This window comes from Pelophylax lessonae, assembly GCF_965119305.1.
Source record: "Pelophylax lessonae genome assembly, chromosome: 4".
In the NCBI taxonomy this organism is placed as follows: domain Eukaryota; kingdom Metazoa; phylum Chordata; class Amphibia; order Anura; family Ranidae; genus Pelophylax; species Pelophylax lessonae.
The window spans coordinates 383,033,356-383,054,302 of NC_138771.1; the positions used below are offsets into that span (position 1 = coordinate 383,033,356).

Genomic DNA, 20,947 nt, shown 5'->3' on the forward strand with positions numbered 1-20,947 from the left:
ATTAACCATAAGAAAGCAGCATTGCAATGTTCCAGGTAAAACCAGCTGTGTAATAAATATAAATATATAGTCCTTCTTTAAAGTAGGTGAGTAAATGAATAAATAAATGTGATAGTCCTTAAAGTCCTTAAAGTGCTCAGTGCAAAGGGATCTCTCAGCAATCCGAGTAAACTTGATGTAAGGAACCTTCACCAATAAACCTCCACCCAGTGCTCAGATTAGGTACTCCTTACCAGAGATAATTGACCCCTTAATTACAGGGGGTCACATTCAGCATTGATCGCCACAAAAGGCTCCAGGCTATCCTTATGATATCCTCAGGCTCAGCTAGCATGGAAAGCTCCGGGGTCAATGATATCCAAATGCAGGAAATAGAGTAATACCGTCTAATACTCTGGGTTTATTATTAAAAAATGCACTTACTACAAGACTATGTTCAAAACTCCTTCATTCCAAATACACAAAGCTTGCAGGTCTGGTGGATGGGATGCCACCAGGGGTCTCGCGCTCCCGTAGAGTTCCGGTTTGGTGGAACGCAGGCGTGGAGTGGCGTCCCATCCACCAGACCTGCAAGCTTTGTGTATTTGGAATGAAGGCGTTTTGAACATTGTCTTGTAGTAAGTGCATTTTTTAATAATAAACCCAGAGTATTAGACGGTATTACACTATTGGAGTCTCCTTTCTATTTCCTGCATTTGGATATCATTGACCCCGGAGCTTTCCATGCTAGCTGAGCCTGATCATATCGATGAGGATATCATGATAAGGATAGCCTGGAGCCTTTTGTGGAGATCAATGCTGAATGTGACCCCCTGTAATTAAGGGGTCAATTATCTCTGGTAAGGAGTACCTAATCTGAGCACTGGGTGGAGGTTTATTGGTGAAGGTTCCTTACATCAAGTTCAAGTTTACTCGGATTGCCGAGATATCCCTTTGCACTGAGCACTTTAAGGACTATCACATTTATTTATTTATTCACCTACTTCAAAGAAAGGACTATATATTTATATTACACAGCTGGTTTTACCTGCAACATTGCAATGCTGCTTTCTTATGGTTAATATCAGCTTTATATGCACACAAGCACTTTTTCTTGTGATTTTGAGTGCTGAGCGCAATATATTTTTCCCTTTTTCACAGTTTTACGTTTTTATTGCAGCTTGCACTGTGGAATTCCCAAAACTTTGTATGCACCAATCTTGTTGATTTAATAGTTAATATTGTCAGATATCACTCTTTGCGCAGTTCTTTTGTTTGGGTCATACCAAATTTTTCTATACATTGTCAAAAGTGACCTCTTCAGAGCTCAAACAAAAAGGGGGGTCTGAGGGGAAGCTGCCGGTTCAACCATCCCAGGGAGGGGCCCACGGCCACCCCAAGCCCATCCAGGGGGAGAGGGGGGACAGATGCTCACCATACCAGGAACCAGGCAGACACCACTCCAGACAGAACATCCTTACCTCCTGGCTGTCGGCCAGAAGGAACGCTGCAACTCAGGCCGAGACACTTGCGAGGCATTTAACTCACAGGCCAGCCCCCATTTAGTAGGGCTGTCGCGGCCGACCTAGCATGGAGCTCTGCTCTGTGCACGCTCGCCAAACTGGGCGAGAACAGCTGGATGTAGACATCCAGTCTGGCAGTTGATGGCAGAAAAAATGCCATTTAAAAGAAAAAAATTGCCATAACCAAACATCATGCCAGGGAGCTAGATCCTGACTGTGGGGGAGAGGGAACACTGAAGGTCTATAGCAGAGAGAGGGCTGTATACCAGCTAGGACTGCCAATAGGCGTAGCAAAGTCTTTCGCCAATCCAAGTGATTATGTGATTGGGAAGACCACCTGCCTCAGTGTCGAGACCCAGTCAAAAGGTCATGGGGGGGTTAAAATCCAAGTTTTACTGCATTTCATAGGACACATTTTACCATACTAAGCACTGACACTTTTCTGGTCATTAACATTAGTAAATTCTACAAGGGCCCCAAAAGAAGTAAAAAATACAGATTTATTTAAGCATGTTTCAACTTCAGATCTGCCTGACCATCTTACCATATCTTGACAAATGTGTGTACAAAATATGCAGTTTCAGGCATTTAACATTCTTGGCAAGTATAACAGACCAATGCATTCTCATCTACTTACAAAAAAAAAAAAATTATATAAAACAAGATGTGAAACTAAGGACAGCAAGAGATACAGGCAGGTTATTTATCTTTTAGTGACTGTCTCCACTTCCAGAGATCTTGTATTATCTGTAAACAAAAAAAGTATATTAGAAGAGAGAAAACATCCGTTTCTTGTACACAAAGTATTCATCACGGTTCATTTACGACGACACAGGGACAGTAGATCAATAATTTTGGCACAGCCATGTGAACAAGCCGCCAATGGAAAAAATTTGCGTGGAGTCATCACTTAATTCTAATTTATACACTTAAGGCATGAAAATGTTTATATTACTTTGTCCAATTTGCCAGATTTCTGGACAACCTGAAAAACCTGATATAGAGAAATCCACTGTTGTACTATGTACCAGTTATTATAAGGTCACCCTAAGGCTCCATGTACACGGGACGCTGGAAATGGCCGTTTAGGAGCAGTTGGGCGTTTTTCTCAGAAGCCCCTGAACGCAGCTACATGTTATCTTATCTGTCCATGTACACAGGGTCGTTTACAGTCATTTGCAGGCAGTTGAGTTAGGGACGGTTTTTTAGAACGCAATTATTTGCGTTGGAACGCATGTTTCCCGGGGTTTCAAACGCAAAAACACGTCCGACCACGAGTGAACGCGTTCACCCTGCGTTTAGCGTTTGCAGGAGGCCTTTTTTATATACATCTATATCTCTCCATATATATATATATATATATATATATATATATATATATATATATATATATATATATATATATATATATATATATACACACACACTATATATGCTCTATGCCCCTTGCTCACTCTTCTCTGACTCTTCTATCACATGGAAATTGCTCAAAAACACATTTCTGTTGCATTGTGGGTGTTTGGGAGGGTATCCTGATGAGCTTTGCAAAAACGCCTCTGAACGCAAACGCCGCTAAATGCGGCATGGCAAACGTGGCACAACGGGCGTTTTTTCCGGCGTTCAAATGACATTTACAAACGTCCCGTGTACATGGAGCCTAATCCATAAAGCATTGAATAAGGACTACCGTCTGATTTGGAGAAACTACCTGTCTATTACCAATAGAGTGATTTACTAGGACTTTCCCGAAAACTGGAACTAGTGACAATTTAAGTCCTCTTGGATATGCAGATTTAATGTTAAGCTATTCAAATTAGGGTTGCCACCTCATCCCTTTAACCAGGACACATTAGCCTCAGAACCTGTGTAATATAAAGCATATAAGGCTTAATTACCACCTTAATCAGGCACAGAACCTGTGTAATTATTGTGTCCTGGTTTAAAGGGATAAGGTGGCAACTCCAATTCACATATGTAGCACAAAAGGTCTTACCTTCTGGTTATCCATTCTGAAACAGTTCTTCACATAGTTTATAAACTTTGCTTCAATTTTTGGAAGCGCACCACCCTGAAAAGTAAAATATAGATTACACTAATGAATTGAATCTTTACATCAATACACTGCAGAATGTACCATTTATAAAGTCCGAGTGACTAACAATTTCCTGTTTGGCCGCTTTGTTAGTAAAATTATGGTCTTAAAAATATACTTCATAGGTTCACAGTGGGGTACAAGGCGCTACAAACTTCTGGTCAAAAATTCCCTTGCAAGTCCTATGCAGCAGAAGTCCCGAAAAACCCCCACACAAAAAAGACTCACATGCCAAAGAAAAACCGTACCTGGATTTAAGACTACAGACCCAACTGCTTAACGTGACTCTGGAATTCTAAGCCCGGCAACTAAAGGTATCCTTGCTGGGCCTGGCTGTTATACAGGATTTATATAGCGCCAACAGTTTGCGCAGCGCTTTACAATGTGAAGGAAGACAATACAGTTCAAACAGGAGGAACTAGAAGGCCCTGCTCGTTCGAGCTTACAATCTAGAAGGGAGGGTCAAGTGAAACAAAAGGCAATAACTGTGGGGGATGGGTTGATGGAGAAAAAGGGGGTACTTTTGTTAGGGGTTGGTAGGATAGGCTTCTCTGAAAAGGAGTGTTTTAAGAGATCGCCTAAAAGCTAATAGAGTGGGGGATAATCGGACAGATAAGGGTAAGGAGTTCCATAGGATTGGAGAGGCTCTGGAAAAGTTCTGGAGGCGAGCATGGGAGGAGGTGATCAGTGAGCTAGAGAGGAGGTTTTGAGAGGAACGAAGAGAGCGATAAGGTTGGTATTTTGAGATGAGGCTGGTGATGTAGCTGGGGGCTAGGCTGTGGATTGCTTTGTAAGATGTTGTAAGTATTTTGAATTTAATTCGTTGGGTGAGCGGAAGCCAGTGGAGGGCTTGACAGAGGAGCAGCAGACCCTGAGCGATTGGTGAGGTGGATGAGTCTGGCAGCAGCATTCATGATGGACTGAAGGGGGGATAACCTGTGTAGAGGTAAGCCAATGAGAAGGGAATTGCAGTAGTCGAGGCGCGAGATGACCAGGGAGTGAACTAGGAGTTTTGTTGTGTCTGGTTAGAAAGGGGCGTATTTTGGAGATGTTGCAGAGGCGGCAAGATTTGGACAGCGATTGGACATGGGGTTTGAAGGAGAGTTCAGAGTCCAGGACAACACCTAAGACTTTGGCATGTGGGGATGGGCTGATGGTAATGCCATTGATGTTGACGGAGAAATCAGGGGGGAAGGCACGCGGTGGAGGAAAAATTATAAGCTCGGTTTTGGATGGATTGAGTTTGAGGAAGTGGTGTGACATCCAGACCGATATATCGGATAGTAAATTAGTGATACATGAGGAGACTGAGGGAGAGGATAGATAAATTTGGGTATCGTCAGCGTAGAGATGGTATTGGAAGCCGTGGGAGGCTATCAACTGACCTAGAGAGGAGGTGTAGATTGAAAATAGGAGGGGTCCAAGAACAGAGCCTTGGGGGACTCCAACAGAGAAGGGAAGAGGAGAGGAGGAAGTAGAATTGTAGGCAACGCTAAAGGTGCGGTTAGATAAGTAGGACGATAACCAGTGAAGAGTACGGTCACGGAGAGGAGGGGATGGTCAACCGTATCAAAGGCAGCAGAAAGGTCCAGAAGTAGGAGTACTGAATAGTGGAGTAGGAGTACTGAATAGTGTCCATTGGTTTTGGCCGTTAGATCGTTTGTCAGCTTTAGGAGTGCAGTTTCAGTGGAGTGTTGAGGCCGAAATCCAGACTGAAGGGGATCAAGGAGGCTATTCTCGGCAAGGTGTTCGCACAGTCGGTTGTAGACTAGACGTTTGAGGAGTTTGGATGAAAAGGGGAGCAAGGAAATGGGGTGTAGGTTGTTCAGATCGGTTGGGTCCAGTGAGGGCTTTTTAAGTATGGGGCTGACTAGGGCATGTTTTAGAGAGTTGGGTAAGATGCCAGAAGAGAGGGAGAGATTGAAGATGTGGGTTAGAGAGTGTAGAATAGGGCCAGAAGGTGACCGTAGCATTTGCGAGGGAACAGGATCCAGAGGGCAGGTTTTTAAGTAGACGTTAGCAAGTAGTTTAGCAACCTCGTCTGTAGTGGTGGGTTAAATGAGGGAAGTAATGATCGCACTTGTGGGCGTGCAGCATAAGGCATGGAGGAAGGTATCTGAACAGCAACGATCTCCTCACGAATTGTGTCAATCTTCTGTTTGAAGTGGTTGGCAATCTCCTGGGCAGTGAGTGAGTCGGTGGGAGGGGGTAGTGGAGGACGGAGTAGAGAGTTAAAGGTAGCGAAGAGTTGCCGGGGGCTGTTATTTCAAGATCCCTGTTGGAGCCAGGAGATTAATGAAGGGAAGAGGACAATTTGGTTATGGGTTGCTGCCAAGGCAAAGGGACCCAAATATGCCACAAGGCAAGAAAGTTCTACCCGATTGTGCTTTTTATATTCGGCAAGGATATCAAGTCATGCACTGTAAACTCCGCTGAACAAGATTGTGAACCCATAAAGGTAAGGTAACAGACATACTGCTTGGGACACTAGAAAAACAGCCACCTAGCACTGGTTGTCCAGCTGTTAGCAACTTTAGGTGCTTTTATTGACCTAGTATCTTCCTGCAAGTCACACTGGTTAAGGAACATGTTGCAGCTGCAGGGCCAGGCACCCCTGTACTGTGCAAGCCCATCTGTAAGGAAAATCTTTTAGCTGGGACTGCAGATTCGTCTCTATGGAATGTAGACTATCTACATCTCCCCTATCTAGCAGTGAATCCATCAGCCATTTAGTCAGGTAAAATGTTTACAGCTCTGCAACCTGAACCAAATATGACAGTAACTCCCTACGCAGACCCTTAGCGCAAGCACTATACAGGCATCAAGAAAAATGTCCCAACAGACAATCTTTCACTAGTCCATCTAAGTTATGCAGTCTGAAATGAGGTATATAAACCAAATCCAATCAGCACAAACTGTCAAAAATGACTGGATGAAAAATTTGCACTTATAGAGATTCTCTACATCTCACGTCATAGCAATATTTAGTGGATTGTTGCTCACCAAACACTGTAAAAGTGACTACTGGACCTGCAACTAACAATTTGCATAATCTATTAGGTGGTCAATTATATCAGATAAACTTCTCAAAAAGGTTTGATGTATAGTTTAGTTAACAAGCTTAAAGTATTTAAACTTGAATACCTATATGCAGTGCATAAGTAACCAGCTATATGGTTAGGGAACAAAAAATATCTAACACACACTGAGGACAAAAGACCTGTTTTACTGTGGCAGGTCGGCTCCATTACGTGAAAGTCGTTACCAGTTCGTCGCTTCGTGTAAGGGGGGGGGGGGGGGGGGGGAGGGGGGTTGCACACGCCAGAGGGGTAGGCAAACAGTGATGTCTGCCTGACACCAGGGATCGCTCCCCATGGAGACAGAACAGCAGTCTGCCTGGCTATGTATACAAAGCAGACTGCTGGTTCTGTCAAAGATGAACACTGGGATCCTGTGTTCCTATTTAGGAACAGGTCTGTTCATCCAGCGAGTCGATCCCCCATCCAGTTAGAAAGCACTCCCTAGGAGCACACTTAACCCTTTGATCTCCTCGGGTGTTAACCCCTTCCCTGCCAGTGTCATTAGTACAGTAACAGTGCATATTTTTAGCACTGAATATAGCAAGGTCACTGGTCCCCTCAAGTGTCCGATCTGCCTCCGGCAGTCCTGCTAAAAATCGCAGATCTCCGCCATCCTTTCACACAAGTGGCCCCAGCTACAGATTTGCCACGGGATCACTTTTATGGGCACCGGGAGTTGTGCCGCCAAAAGCTTCCCCTACTTACCAAAGCTGTCGGTAGCGTGGAAAACGATACGGTCTGTCCATGTCCCAGGCAGGAAGGCCTTGGAAGACAGGAGCAGCATCATATGTTGCTTCCTCCTAACAGCTTTAACCACTTAAGCCCCGGAAGATTTTACCCCCTTCCTGACCAGGGGGTTTTTTGCGATTTTTTTACTGTGTGACTTTAACGGACAATTGCGCGGTCGTGCGACGCTGTACCTAAACGAATTTCACGTCCTTTTCCCCACAAACAGAGCTTTCTTTTGGTGGTATTTGATCACCTGTGCGATTTTTTGATCATGCGCTATAAACAAAAAAAAAAAAGCGTAAATTTTGCAAAAATAATATTTTTCACATTTTTTTATACGAAATTCCCCCAAAAAATGTTTGGTTAAAAAAAAAAAAAATGCAAAAAGCGTATTTTGATTTGTTTGCGCAAAAGTTATCGCGTTTACTAACAAAGGGAAAGATTTGTCATTTTTGGTTTTTTAACGAGTAATGGCGGCGATCTGCGATTTTTTTTGCGGGACTGCGACATTGCGGCGGACAGATCAGACCCTTGACTGACACTTTTGGGGTTACCAGTGACATTACTGCAGTAATTAGTGCTATACATATGCACTGTTACTGTAAAATTGACACTGGCAGGGAAGGGGTTAGCTGTATTGGAGAGGGAGGGGTTAAGTGTGTCCAAGGGGCGTGCTAACTGATGGGACATGTCTACTATTGTAAAAACAGATCAACGGTTCTTCTACATAGTGGAACCGTCTGATCTCCATTTTTACACAGGGGAGAATGACAGGCGGCTTGTTTACATAAGCCGCCCGCCTTTCTCCCTCTCTACCGACGATCGTAGTGTGACCGGCAGACATCGGGCCCGCCGGTCACACGCGGACTCCTGAGTGAATGAGCCAGGGCGGGTGCGCGCTCGCCCGCTATTGGCTCACAAGCCGGTCACAGGCTAGTGACATATACAAGTCACTCTCTGCCTGGCCGGGGCTGACCGCCGCAGTATATCTACTTGCGGCGGTCGGCAAGCGGTTAAAGGGTGCTTTTTATTTGCTGAAAAAAAATGACTTAAGGGTAGATGTGAGGTCTGTCTTTTTAACCCCAGGCCTCACATTAAAGAGGACCTGTCCTGCCTGCCTATTTCCATTATAAGGGATGTTTACATTCCTTGTAATAGGACTAAAAGTGATCAATTTTTTTTTAAAGAGTGTAAAAAAGTAAACAATTTAATGTGTCCCTTCCTTCTGAGCTCACGCGCAGAAGTGAACGCAAGTCATGCCCACATATGTAAACTGTTCAAACGACGCGAGGTATCGCCGCGATCGTTCGAGCAAAAATTCTAGCCCTAGACCTCTAACTCTTAACTGGTAACCTATACAAATGTTTGAAGTGTCGCCTTTTGAGATGTTTAAGTACCAATGTTTGTCGCCATTCCACGGGCGTGCACAATTTTGAAGCATGACATTTACTCGGCGTAACATTATCTTTCACATTATAGAAAAAAAATTTGCTAACTTTGTTCGAATTCAAAAGTATATTTTTTAAAAGAATTGCATTTGTAAGACCGCTGTGCAGATACGGTGTGACAAAGTATTGCAATATTCTCCAATTTATTCTCTAGGTCTAGGGTCTCTACAAAAAAAAAAAAAAATGATCTTAGAGAATTTATGAACACTTGATTTTTTTCAGAAATAATCTAAATCATCCGTGCTCAACATTTGATGGAATTTTTGTTGTGGCTATACCATGCTAATAGAAGTGTTTTTCAAAATAACCAAGGCACTTAAAAACAACATTGTAGAAAACGCAATGATCAATTAGAGAAAAGCAATGACTGTAGCATGGAGAAAGATGACCACTAAAATATCTGAAGATTACAATTACAGGCAGTCCGAGTTACGAGCGACTCCTACTTACGAACGGATGTCAATTTCTGTCACTTGTGCTCCACGCTGGTCACAGTTACCGCTGAGCAGCCATCTTGCACCGCCAGACACATTACACACTACAGTAGTGTATGTATTGCATGGCCACAAGATCCCCAGATAACATGACTGCACGCCAGGAACATCCCACATCCCTGCACAGGCTGAAGTTGCACTTAAAAATGCACTGTTTCAACTTACAAATTCGACTTAACAGACCTACAGTCCCTACTATTGTGTTCGTTACCCGGGGACCGCCTGTAGAAGGAAGTGTACAGGCCCTTGCTTTCAATGACTTCAACAGGTGTGCTCTGGTGTGATTTTGTTCGTCTCTTCCACAGTTCAGTGACTGTAGTGGGTTTCTTGCCCATAACTTTGTCGCCAGATGTTTTTTTTGGGGTTTAGATCAGGACTCTTGGCTGGCCATTTCAATGTTTTCAGCTTCAAGGAACTGCTTTAGCCTTTTTTCTGTGTGAAAGGGGGCATAGTCTTGCATGATGAATGCAGGGAAGGAACCACATATTGAAGGTTCTGATAAACATTTGCATTCACTCTGAAGCTGAATAAGACGCCCAACCCATGCTGCAGAAAACATCTCCCAAACCATGACGCTTACCCCTTCCCCACCTTTCACTGTCTTCACACACTTTGGGTTTAGTCTTTCACTAGTTTTGATGACGAACAGGGTAACCCAAATAAATTAAATGAAACTTCCTCACTAAAGTGAACTTTGGACCAGTTCTTGGTCCACACAACATGCTCAACCGCAAAGGTTAGTCTAGCCTTTTGATTCTTTCTGCTGAGAGATTTGGTCACTGCAGAGCGGGCTTTCAGTCAACATTCTCTTAAACTGCCGAGACACTAATAACGAGACAGATTCTTACTCTGTTCAGCGCTGAACTAGCGAGAAAAATCACAGCTGCAGTATTGAGCAGATTGCCCATTAAGATTCTCCACATTATCCTGTCCTCTTGCATTTTGTCTTCCGTGGACGACCAGCCTTTTTGGGGTACTTGAATGAGTTTCTCACGTCATAAAGATGCAATATTCTAAAAATCAGATTTGGAACAACAAACTTCTCTTGCCATGGCTGAAAGGGTCAGACCCTTTGGCCTTCATCTGGACAACCTGCCGTTGCAGGGTTTCACTCACTTTAGAACGGCTCACCATATTGCAAAGTCAGTGAAAACTGGAAAGTTAGGCTGTCAGTTAATTAGGGTTTGTCAGAAAATTAAAGAAATTAACACAAGGTGCCAGTACACCACCAATAACTGGGGAGGTATCTGAAAGGGTTCTCAAATTTTGATCAATTTTTTTCAAATCTCACTGAAATTTATTCTGTGATTCAAAACACATGTAACTCATGAAATATGCTTAACAAAACTGCTTTTACTCTTATACATCTCATATCAAACTAACAGGGGTGGGGAACCTTTTTTCTGCCGTGGGCCCCCTTTCAATGCAGAGTGACAGACTTTCCGGAAGCAACGATTGTGCGGGCCGGGCCGCAGGTTCCCCAACCCTGCTGTATAATATACCCAGAAGTCCGATATACAGGGTCTTTTACTGGGAGTCAGACATGAAGCTATATGAAGGCTGAGACTTGTGCCATTTTAAAAATAATGCCCAATACTGGTAAACTTTAAATTGTAATGCCTTATTTTATCTCCAGTCTATTAGCCTCCAGCTTCTCTGGGCTCATATTATAAATATGTGTATGAAGAAATCAGGCCCCATGCAGGTTTAAATCATAATGTACGAATATGCACCACATACTAGAACAGACCTACATGCACACGAAGGCCATCAGGGCAGCGTTCACGGCTCTCTGGAGCTTCCATTTTTATCCGGCATGGAGCTCTGAAGGGACAATACAGGTATGCAGTCCCTCCAGCGCACATGCGCTGGTGACCATCACCAGCTGCATCCCGTGTGAATCTCCCCTAAATAGTTCAAGTTGGAGATACTCACAGTAAAGGTAAGCCTCATAAGCTCACCTTTGGGTACAAATTAAAAAGTGGACTTGACTTCACTTTAGATTACTTTTTTAAACGTGTCATACTAATTGTTTCGTACAGAGCAGCCCTGATTCTCTTCTGGGCTTTCCCCCCCCCCCGTTCGGCCGCTTGATTGTTCTTACAGGCAGCGGGAGGGGACATCCGAGATTAATCCCATTTGTTCTAAATTGGGGACAACCAGGGTTCCAGAAAGTAGCACGGACGTCCCCCCACCCCTGAAACTGGTGAGGGCATCCCTTAATGCGGAAGAGGAGTGGGCCGCAGCACCGGAATGGACTGACCGGCCTTGGGCTTACCAGACCAGGGTTCCTCGTCTGGTAAGCCTTGCTGCGTGGAGGGAGATTTACCCTTCGCGGATTGGGGCAGGAGGGTACTCTTAGCCCCTGTGAGACCCTTGATAATCTCATCCAAGGAGTCCCCAAAAAGGCGTTCCCCCCAAATAGGGGATATCAGACACGGTCTTTTGAGGCATGATCTTCCGACCAGCTCTTCAACCACACCATGCGGCGGAGTGCAATCCCGACCGCAGACAATCTTGTGACCAGAAGAGCCTCGTCCAGGGCCGCATCACAGATACACCATGGCCTGGGCCATTTGGTCCGTGAGCTAAATGAGATTCGGAGGAACCGACTCAGCCACCAGGTTGCGCCTAAGCACCTTAATCCATTTCGTAACTGTCTGAGACACCAGCACTGACGCAAACATCAGCTTGAGGAGTGAGCCCGCCACCAAGTACATGTGGTGGGAAAGTGACTCCACGCACCTATCCATCGGGTCGTTAAACACCAGGGAATCCTCCACAGGAACCGTGGATTTATTCAACCTGGAAACAGTGTGGTCCACTTTTGGTAACACCGTCCAGCGATTGGAAACCGGGTCTGCAAAGGGATAACTGCGCTGAAAAACACTCAGACACCGACAGCACATGCTTAACGCAACGCCACTTTGTTCACGATATCGCAAAACACCTCGGGACAGGGGAAAACCTGACTCGACTTCTGGGCTTTGCAGGACCCGAAGGAAACCCGCTTACCTGACAGGGTGGGCTCATAAATGTTCAAAGTCTCCCTAACGGAGCAAACAAGTGCTTCAACCAAAGCGCGTTCCTTCGCTGAAACGAAGGACTCCTCCTCCTCACCGTCTGAGTGTGAGGAGGAGCCTGGCAACCATGTCAGGCTCTGAATCAGAAGACTAAGAGGGCATCGGGCATTTTTGAACATTGCCATGTGACATGAGATCAACTTTGGATGCCAAAATTTCAATGGCAGATGCACAAACAAGCTCTGGGGTGAAATGGTTACCCTGGAACTCCATTTGGAAGAATTACAAAAAGGAGGAACACTGGCCCTTTAAATCAGCAATTGCGGTCCGCACCACGATTCCGCACTGCAGCCAGAGACCCCCTTTATATTGTCAGAACTGAGCAAGCAAAGTGTCTTAAGGAACAATGCCCACAGCGGTAAAAAACCCCATAGTGTTAGAGATAAAAACAGACCGCTCTCCTCGCTTCTCCTGCAGCAACTGAAAAGATGGACGGAGGAAGTGACCTAATCCACTAGAGGCCGAACAGCGCCCTGAGATACACAAACATGGATGCCAATAGAAGTATATGGGGAAAAACTGCGCCAAAGGCACATGTATACAAGAAAATGGCTGCTGCCCTAACTAATGCAGCAGGGCAGGCCCTCGCCCAAAATGGCAGGTCAAAAAATGGTGCCCAAGTCAGGAGCCCAGGAAACCCTGGCCGCCATGGTAATCCACAATAGGAAGCCCCTCAGGACAATGTAACCCTACATTCCCCCACGCAGCGGGCGCCCTTAAGAGTGCCCCCAGAAGGAGCAGGGAGGCAGGATCCGTCCAGACTGGGCAGGGGGACACCACAGAGATCGCAGCTCTGACATCCCCAGTAGTGGGCCCACAACACCTCCCCCTCCTCAGAGGACTGTCCCAGGGACACAGGGGGTAGCATCACTCACCATATCATGGACCGTGGGCTCCGCTCCAACACGGCTCACCTCCCACCCTGAGTGGGGGTGCCACCAGCCAAGAGGGGACGCTGCAACAGGGCGTTTCAGGTTTGATGCTTCCCGGCGAAGAAAATTCCTCCGAAGGCTCGTCCCATCTGTCGGAGGACCGTCGTGGCAAGACCTGGACGGACCACAACCAGCGCACGCTCATAGGCCAGGCTGGGGTACCATAAGGATCTATATTATCCAGTGTGAAGCCCAGCCTGGCTGTTGCTTGTTCAGGAGGATCTACCCGACTAGCTAGCGATAGTGAGGAAAATAAAACATTTTTCAATGAAAAAGACTGAAACTAGAGTCCCAGCAGGGTATCCTAGGTTCTACTCCTGAGCTAGGCAGCAAGTGTCTGAGGGTAATGTCTAGAGGGACAGGCCCCTAAAGGTGTGCCTAGTTAAAGGTTATTAATGAAGTTTCACTACCTAGCCAGCTCCTGCAGATGGCGCCATTACCCAAAAGTGATGAAACTTGGAAGAGGCTGCGTCTGTCAGAGGACGTAAGAGAAATAAGTACACTAGTCATAAAGGGATTAACATGGTCAGCAACAATACTCAGGTAGGCCATGGCATTTAGTACTAAGGGATCCAAAGTGTGCCAAGAAAATCTCCCATTCCATTACACCACCACCAACCTGAACTGTTGATGTAAGGCAGGATGGATCCATTCTTTCAGGTGTATGCCAAATTCTGACCCTGCAATCTGAATTTTGCAGCTAAATCAAGAGCAGATAACATTTTTCTAACCTATTGTCCAATTTTGGCAAGTGAATTGTAGCCTCAATATCCGGTTATTTGCTGAAAGGCATGGCACCCAGTGCGATCTACTGCTGTAGCTCATCTGCTTCAAGGTTTGTGCATTCAGAGATGATATTCTGCATACATTGGTTATAACGAGTGGTTATTTGAGTTACTATTGCCTATCATCTCAAACCAGTCTGCTTATGATCCTAAGGCATTTTCGTCCACACAACTGCCACTCACAGGATATTTTCTTGCCTGGACCACTCTGCAAACTAACAATCAAGCCACGTTTTAAGTTACCCAAATCCCCTTCCCCTTTTTTCCATTCTAATGCGCAGTTTGAAGTTTAGCAAGTAGTCTTCATCACATCTAGATGCCTAAACTGCATTGAGTTGCTGCCATATGATTGACTGGTTAGCAATTTGTGTTACCAAGCAATTGAACAGATGTACCTACTAAATTGGCCTGTTAATAGTTACATTTTAGAAAACTCCTATATTGTGTTTTTTTTATCAACCAGAATATCTACAATCCCAGATTGAGGCTGTAAAAACGTAATTTTTGTAAAATCTTACCGTAAAATTCCTTTCTCTGAATCCTCTGACAGTCGCCGCCCACTCAGTCTTCACCAATGGGTATTGACCTCTTATCCATAGGAGCAAGCTAGGCATAAGACTTGTTAAAAACAAAGTAATTTACATAGACACCTATGGGGGCTGTCCCACTGGTCCAATACCCCCCTATCAGTCATCCCAACTCAGTTTGGTAGCAAGCAGTTAAAGTCCAAAGAACCCCAAATAGAGGGGCGGGGCGGCGACTGTCAGGACTCAAAGGAATTTTACAAAAATTCAGTTCTTATGTCCTCTGACAGTCACCGCCCACTCAGTCTTCACCAATGGGATGTGCCAAAGCAGTGTAGACATGAGGGGTGGGAAACGCAACCGTCACAAAGGCAACGCAGCACCCACGTCAGAGAAAGGAACCTTACGTGAACAGAAAGGTATCCTCTGGGCAACAGAAAAGCTCAACTGGAGCAACAACTAAGGAAAGCAAATTAAGGGGGAAACAACCCCAACAGCCAGGGACCCGCAAAACAAGGGTTCACTTAAGGTACTGCCGCACAGAGAAGTTTGCGGCCAAAGGAGGCATCAGCTGATGCCAGAACAAAGTTTATAAAATTTGGAAAAAGTGTGCACTGACGACCAAGTCACAGCCTTACACACCTGGGCCACCGAAGCCTGATGCCGGAAGGCCCAGGACGCACTCACCGCCCTGGTAGAGTGCGCCTTGACATGGCGGTACCCGTTCCTTAATCAAATAGGCCTGTACAATCGTCTGTCTGATCCATTTTGAAATGGTTGCCGCAGACGCAGCCATACCCTTCCGAGGTCCCTCAGGAAGGACAAAGAATCAGATTTCCGAAAGTATCTCCGCCTGGAGAGACCTCGTGTGAAACTGTGCAAACGGTATAGCCTCGAAGGCCGACACCATCAACCCCAGGGACTGCATACAGGTCCTGAGTGACGAGGACTCACCTCGTCCTGCAGGGTCCGGAGCTTGTCCTCCGGCAGAAACACCTTCGCTTGGACGGAGTCCAGGACCATCCCCAGATACGGGAGACGAACCGAAGGAGTCAAAGTCGACTTCTGAGTGTTGATGGTCCACCCGAACTCCTGGAGCATCTGAACCCTAGTGGTCAGATTGCACAGCAGGCTCTGACTGGCACTCGATCTTTACAGGAGATCGTCCAGGTATCCCAAGACTGCAATGCCCTGTGCCTGTAACAGGCCCAGAACAGGAGCCAGCACTTTGGTAAACACCCTTGGAGCCGAAGCGAGACCGAAAGGTAACGCCAAAAACTGAGTGTTCCTCCACGATCGTGAATTGGGAGGTACCTCTGATGACCCTCGAATATGGGGATGTGCAAATAAGCATCCTTTAGGTCGATAGAAGCCAGGAAATCTCCCGGACTCAAGGAGGCCACCACCGGAGGGATTCCATGCGGAATTTTTGAACGCGCACAAAGCGGTTCAGAGCTTTTAAGCCCAGAATCAGACGCACCTTGCCCTCCTTTCTGGGCACAGTGAACAGATTTGAATAAAAACCCTGAAATCTGTCCCGATGAGGCACCGGAACGACAACCCTCTGGGCGAGGAGAACCTGCACCGTCCGATGAAGATCGTGCAACCGATCTGGGGTCAAATGAAGATTTGAGGGAAAGAATCTGTGCGCAGGTCGCGAAAGGAATTCGATCTTGTAGCCAGATCCAATGATTTCCTGAACCCACCTGTCCAGAATCCGGAGGAGCCAAGGTTGGAGGAAACAGCGCAGATGTCCCCCCACCCCTGAAACGGGTGAGTGCGCCCCTTCGAGCAGGTCCTAAGAGCGAGACCCTGAAAGGGGTACACTACCTACAGCAATCATGCCACATTCAGAATCAGAAGAAAAATAAATCCTAGGCCTTTTTCTAGCAGCACGTTCAGCCATCAGCACATCCATTTTGGACACCAAAGACGCCACAACAGCAGCCAAATTAGTCAGAGTAGAGGATTCAGAAGAATTAGAATCCCTCACCAAGGCTGGCGGGAATTTGCTGTCCTGGGAGTCCATTGTAAAAGGAAAAAAACTTTTTTTTGGTACTGGCCCTTTAAGAGCGCCGCTGAAAATAGAAGGCTGAGACTGTAGCCCCAGCACAGGGAAGCCTGACTACTCCTGAACTAGGCAGAAGACAAACTGAGTTGAGATGGCTATTGCAGGAGGGGTATTGGACTGGTGGGACAGCCCCCATGGGTGTGTCTATGTAAATGCTTTTGTTTTAACAAGTCTTTTGCCTAGCTACTCCTAAGGAGAGGAAGTCAATACCCATTGGTGAAGACTGTATGAGTGGGCAGCGACTGTCGTAAGAGAAAGGAAGTAGCTTTTTTTTTTTTTTTTTTTAGTTCTGCCATGTTGACATGCAAACTTAAAATAGGTGTTCTCAATCTGGCTGTTAATGTCAAATACACCATTTTAATTTAGGATTTACCTCCCCACCATTTAGAAGTGATTTGGCAAAAGACCACAAACCTGACAGAAAACCAAATCCATGCCTGCCATCACAGCCATTAGCTTACTTACCTCAAAATGCCTTGCCATAATAATTGTGGCAATGCAGTAAAAGTTAGCAATGGCATGCTTGCTTCTATGCATAAAATAAAGCAATTTTCTGAAGATCATATGGTTTAATTGTTCAATAATCTTACCTTTTCTAAAGTGACTTGCATTTTTGATTTAATCTCTTCAGCGGTAAAGGGCGTTTTTGGAGATTTTGGGGTCTGTTGCTTCGCTTCTTGTTTCCCTTTCTGTTCAGGAGTCTGTTAATAGATATACAAATACAGGATACGTTATACATTACGAGCACCATACCCATCCTCTAAAAGGTGACCCAATGCAAAGAAGTGACCTAGAGTAGAATGAGTTAAAAGCAAGGATAAACTCTAGGCTGCTCTGTATACCCTTGAGGTTTGTTTTCCAATTGAGTAAAAATATGTACTTCATAGCATAAGATTACAGTTAGTAAAACAGAGCTGTCAGGCCAAGTAATGCAAATTTCCCCATCTTAAACTCAGCCAAAATAATTCATGCTCCAATATTCCAGCAGATGCACTTTGTTCCAGCCATAACAGGGATTTTTCTGACTTGAGAACCCCTCACTCAATCTGGTTTTTATTGCCATCTGTGTCCCAACTTGGAATCTCTGGTCAAGTGACCCTCACAAGAACTTAAAGTGACTGAATTGCATTTGTGGGAGGAGTAACCAGGAAGAACGCTTCTCAATGGAAAATTAAAAAAGTGATTTCTGGTGAGCTGGGGAACAATGCGAGGAAGCAGGTACATGTATTTTACTACACAATAGACATTAGGGTTGTTTTACTAAAGGAAAATAAGACTATGCTCTTTGCAACTAGTTGCTTTACTGTGGAGATAGGAAGCTCTGTTGACTTCTATTACTTGCAATTTTGTATTCTTTGTAAAGTAAAGCTTTAACTCATTTACCAAGCTCTGGAGCAACTGAACTTTCAGAGTGCGATTGTACAATTTATTGGCCTTTAGTAAATCAACCTCATTGCGTGTCTTCTGCAAAAAAAGAGCCTGCCTGCAAATTGTAATAGCAGATCTTTAGTTACATTTTAAGCAACCTAGCTTTTAATTGCTGCCTACAGGAGAAAGCAAAAGTCACATTGAAAACTGAAGGCAGCCCCTTTTGAGTCTGTAAACAAACCATCACACCTAGATAGTTGAGTGTGAACTTCGAGATCTCAAGCAAAAAATACATAGTGGGCATCTCAAGCAAAAAATACATAGTGGGCATCCATTCTACTACGAAGCTACAGAATATTTTAGGCCAGATATTGGAAAGTATGGATGTTTTCAGTAGCCAACAAGCAGAGGTTTGCCATTTTAAGTATACTGGTGTTCTGACTTCCCCCTGCAGTCACAAACCCATCTGCTCTTAGCACGACTGCTATTCAGGTCAGGCCAGAACTTTGGGTTTCTTTTTGGTCAACAGATTCATTACAAAGTTAACGGGATCAGAGCGGTTGCCTGTTTAGTACCACTTTGACATTCCTTAACCTCCTCCCACCTGGCCACTGCATATAACGGCTTGGTCGACGTTCCTGAACATCCTTCAGGAGGGAGATTGTGCAGCTGCGTGATCTCAAGTGTGCCTGTATCCCCTTGACAGCGAAACACTGGTCAGCAGGAGGGCTCTGAGATTGGCCCTCCTGATCACATGAGGGCTGTGTCCAATCACAGCTGTAATGTCAACACAGTGGTTGTAATGGCGATGGGCTCGGCTTCTCCTAACACAGCCTGTCAGTAAGAGTTGATATGTGCTGCTATCCAGGGATCAGCGAGTTCTGAGCGGTTTTACTGTTTTTAACACTGATCATCCAGCTAGTTTCCCCAACAGTGAAAACATCGGTCACACATCTGTCCCAGTAAAATCTGTTACCGTGAACAACTGGTGCACATCTGCCACAACTTTCCCAGGAATCATGTCCACAAAATTCATCAGCGTGGAGGCTTTCCATATACTCCAGAGTATGTCAGACAAGAGTGGCAGGAACTGTCAGACTCAGATAGCGAGTATGAGCCAGTAGAAAGCAGTGGCTCTGAAATGGAAACAGATGTATAGATGTGAGCATTAGGCAATTCCACATCCACTTCCGAAGGGTGGAGTGATCAAACCGTAAATTGTCCTAAAAAAACATGATATAGCCATACTCCGGATGAGTAGCAGAACGGATTTTGGGGTGTAATATTTGCTATGTACATACTTTGTGTTAGAAATCTTATAAGTTGACAACTTTGGGGAAAAAAACTCCCACACAAGTTTTAATTTTCTCTCCACATTTTCCAAAAACTGGTGGGGGAAAAAAAATACGTTTATTGAAAGACTCATTATGCCTCGTAGAATATATATTGGGGTGTTTTCCAGAATGGGGGTCATTTTGTGGGTAATTCCATTGTCCTGATGCTCCAGGGCCTTCAAAAATGTGATAGGTACTCAGGAAATGAAATGTGCAATTTATGCCTTTAGAACGCTTGATGGTGCTACTTGGATGTTGGGATTCTGCGGCCAGGATGTGGTGTCATTGCAAAAAATGCAACTTCAAAAAACTCGCTATGCCTCTTACTAAATACCCTGGAATGTAAATTTACAAAAAAAGGTCATATGGGGGCATTTTTACTGTCCTGACATTTTAGGGCCTCAAGAAATGAGAAATGGGTAGTCCGTACATCAGGACTGATCAATTTTCAATGATACGTAGCCTAGCTTGTAGACCAACTTACACTAACCTAGCATATATTTATCAGGGTTTTGTTTTATCAACGACATGTAGCAGAATACATTTCGGTCTAAATTTTATTGGATTTCTTTTGAAACTTAAAGTAAAAAATGTTTTTCAAATATATCGCAAAAAATGTAAAACCCAGTGGTGAATACCTACCACCAAAAAAAAAAAAAAAAAAAGCCAATTGTCATTCAAAATGCATTTGAGAGCACTGAAAGCTGAAAATTGGTCTGGGAAGGAAAGGGGGTGAAAGTGCTTAGTATGGAGGTGGTTAAATTGCGTAGCTTCCATACAGTACAGGACTTTAGTCATTCACCATGAGTAAAATACAGCTACCTTCAGGTGAATGGACACTGGCAACAGCTTTGCTGTGTCTGCTCCCTAGTGACCCCATATAACCCCACCCACTCCAAGGCTTGTTTTAAGCAATAAAGATCAGATCTACAAGCAGTGGGCAGGGTTAAGTTGGGGGGCACACTAGGTGGCAGACCTACCACGGCTGTTGCCAGTGACCAATCACCTGAAGGTAGCTACATATAACTCGTGTTCCCTGTACTATAATCAAAATTTACAAGAATGACAATTCCTTCATTGCACCCTACAGGACACAAATCAATTCATAGACCATTAGATGTCCCCAAGCAATTGAGGGGTAAAGCAACAATACAGCTTATATATACACACATACATATATTCAGGCATTAGGCAGGGAGAAGTCGGGACTCGGGGGGGGGGGGGGGGGTACATCAGGGGCGGGATCAGGCTGTAATGTTTTGTAAATAGATTCAATGGAGAGACAATGGGCGGAGTAATGGTCGGCTGTTGACTAAGAGGCAGAGCTGCGAGGGCTGGAGTGCGGGGCGGATTGCATGGCGGCGGAGGCGCTACAGTGCAAAGCAGCAGGAGAGGGGGGGGAGAGACGCCCGGAGCATGGCGGAGGAGCACCGCGGGGACAAAGGCTGCTACCGACACTTCACTCAGCCCGCTTCCTCTACACTCCGGCTCCGACACAAGGATCG

General features: G+C 45.1%; 1 protein-coding gene across 1 annotated transcript in view; it reads right to left on the bottom strand.

Annotated features, from left to right (window-relative positions):
• Window positions 1-1,984: 1,984 nt before the first annotated feature.
• Window positions 1,985-20,947, bottom strand: part of NPM1 (nucleophosmin 1) — a 62,091-nt gene continuing 43,128 nt past the window's right edge. Inside the window, exons 8-10 of the mRNA XM_082257162.1 lie at window positions 17,331-17,441; window positions 3,496-3,570; window positions 1,985-2,249 (exon numbers count right to left, since the gene is read on the bottom strand). Coding sequence (XP_082113288.1) covers window positions 2,202-2,249; window positions 3,496-3,570; window positions 17,331-17,441 — 234 coding nt within the window. The 3' untranslated portion in view covers window positions 1,985-2,201. The remainder of the gene's footprint in view (window positions 2,250-3,495; window positions 3,571-17,330; window positions 17,442-20,947) is intronic.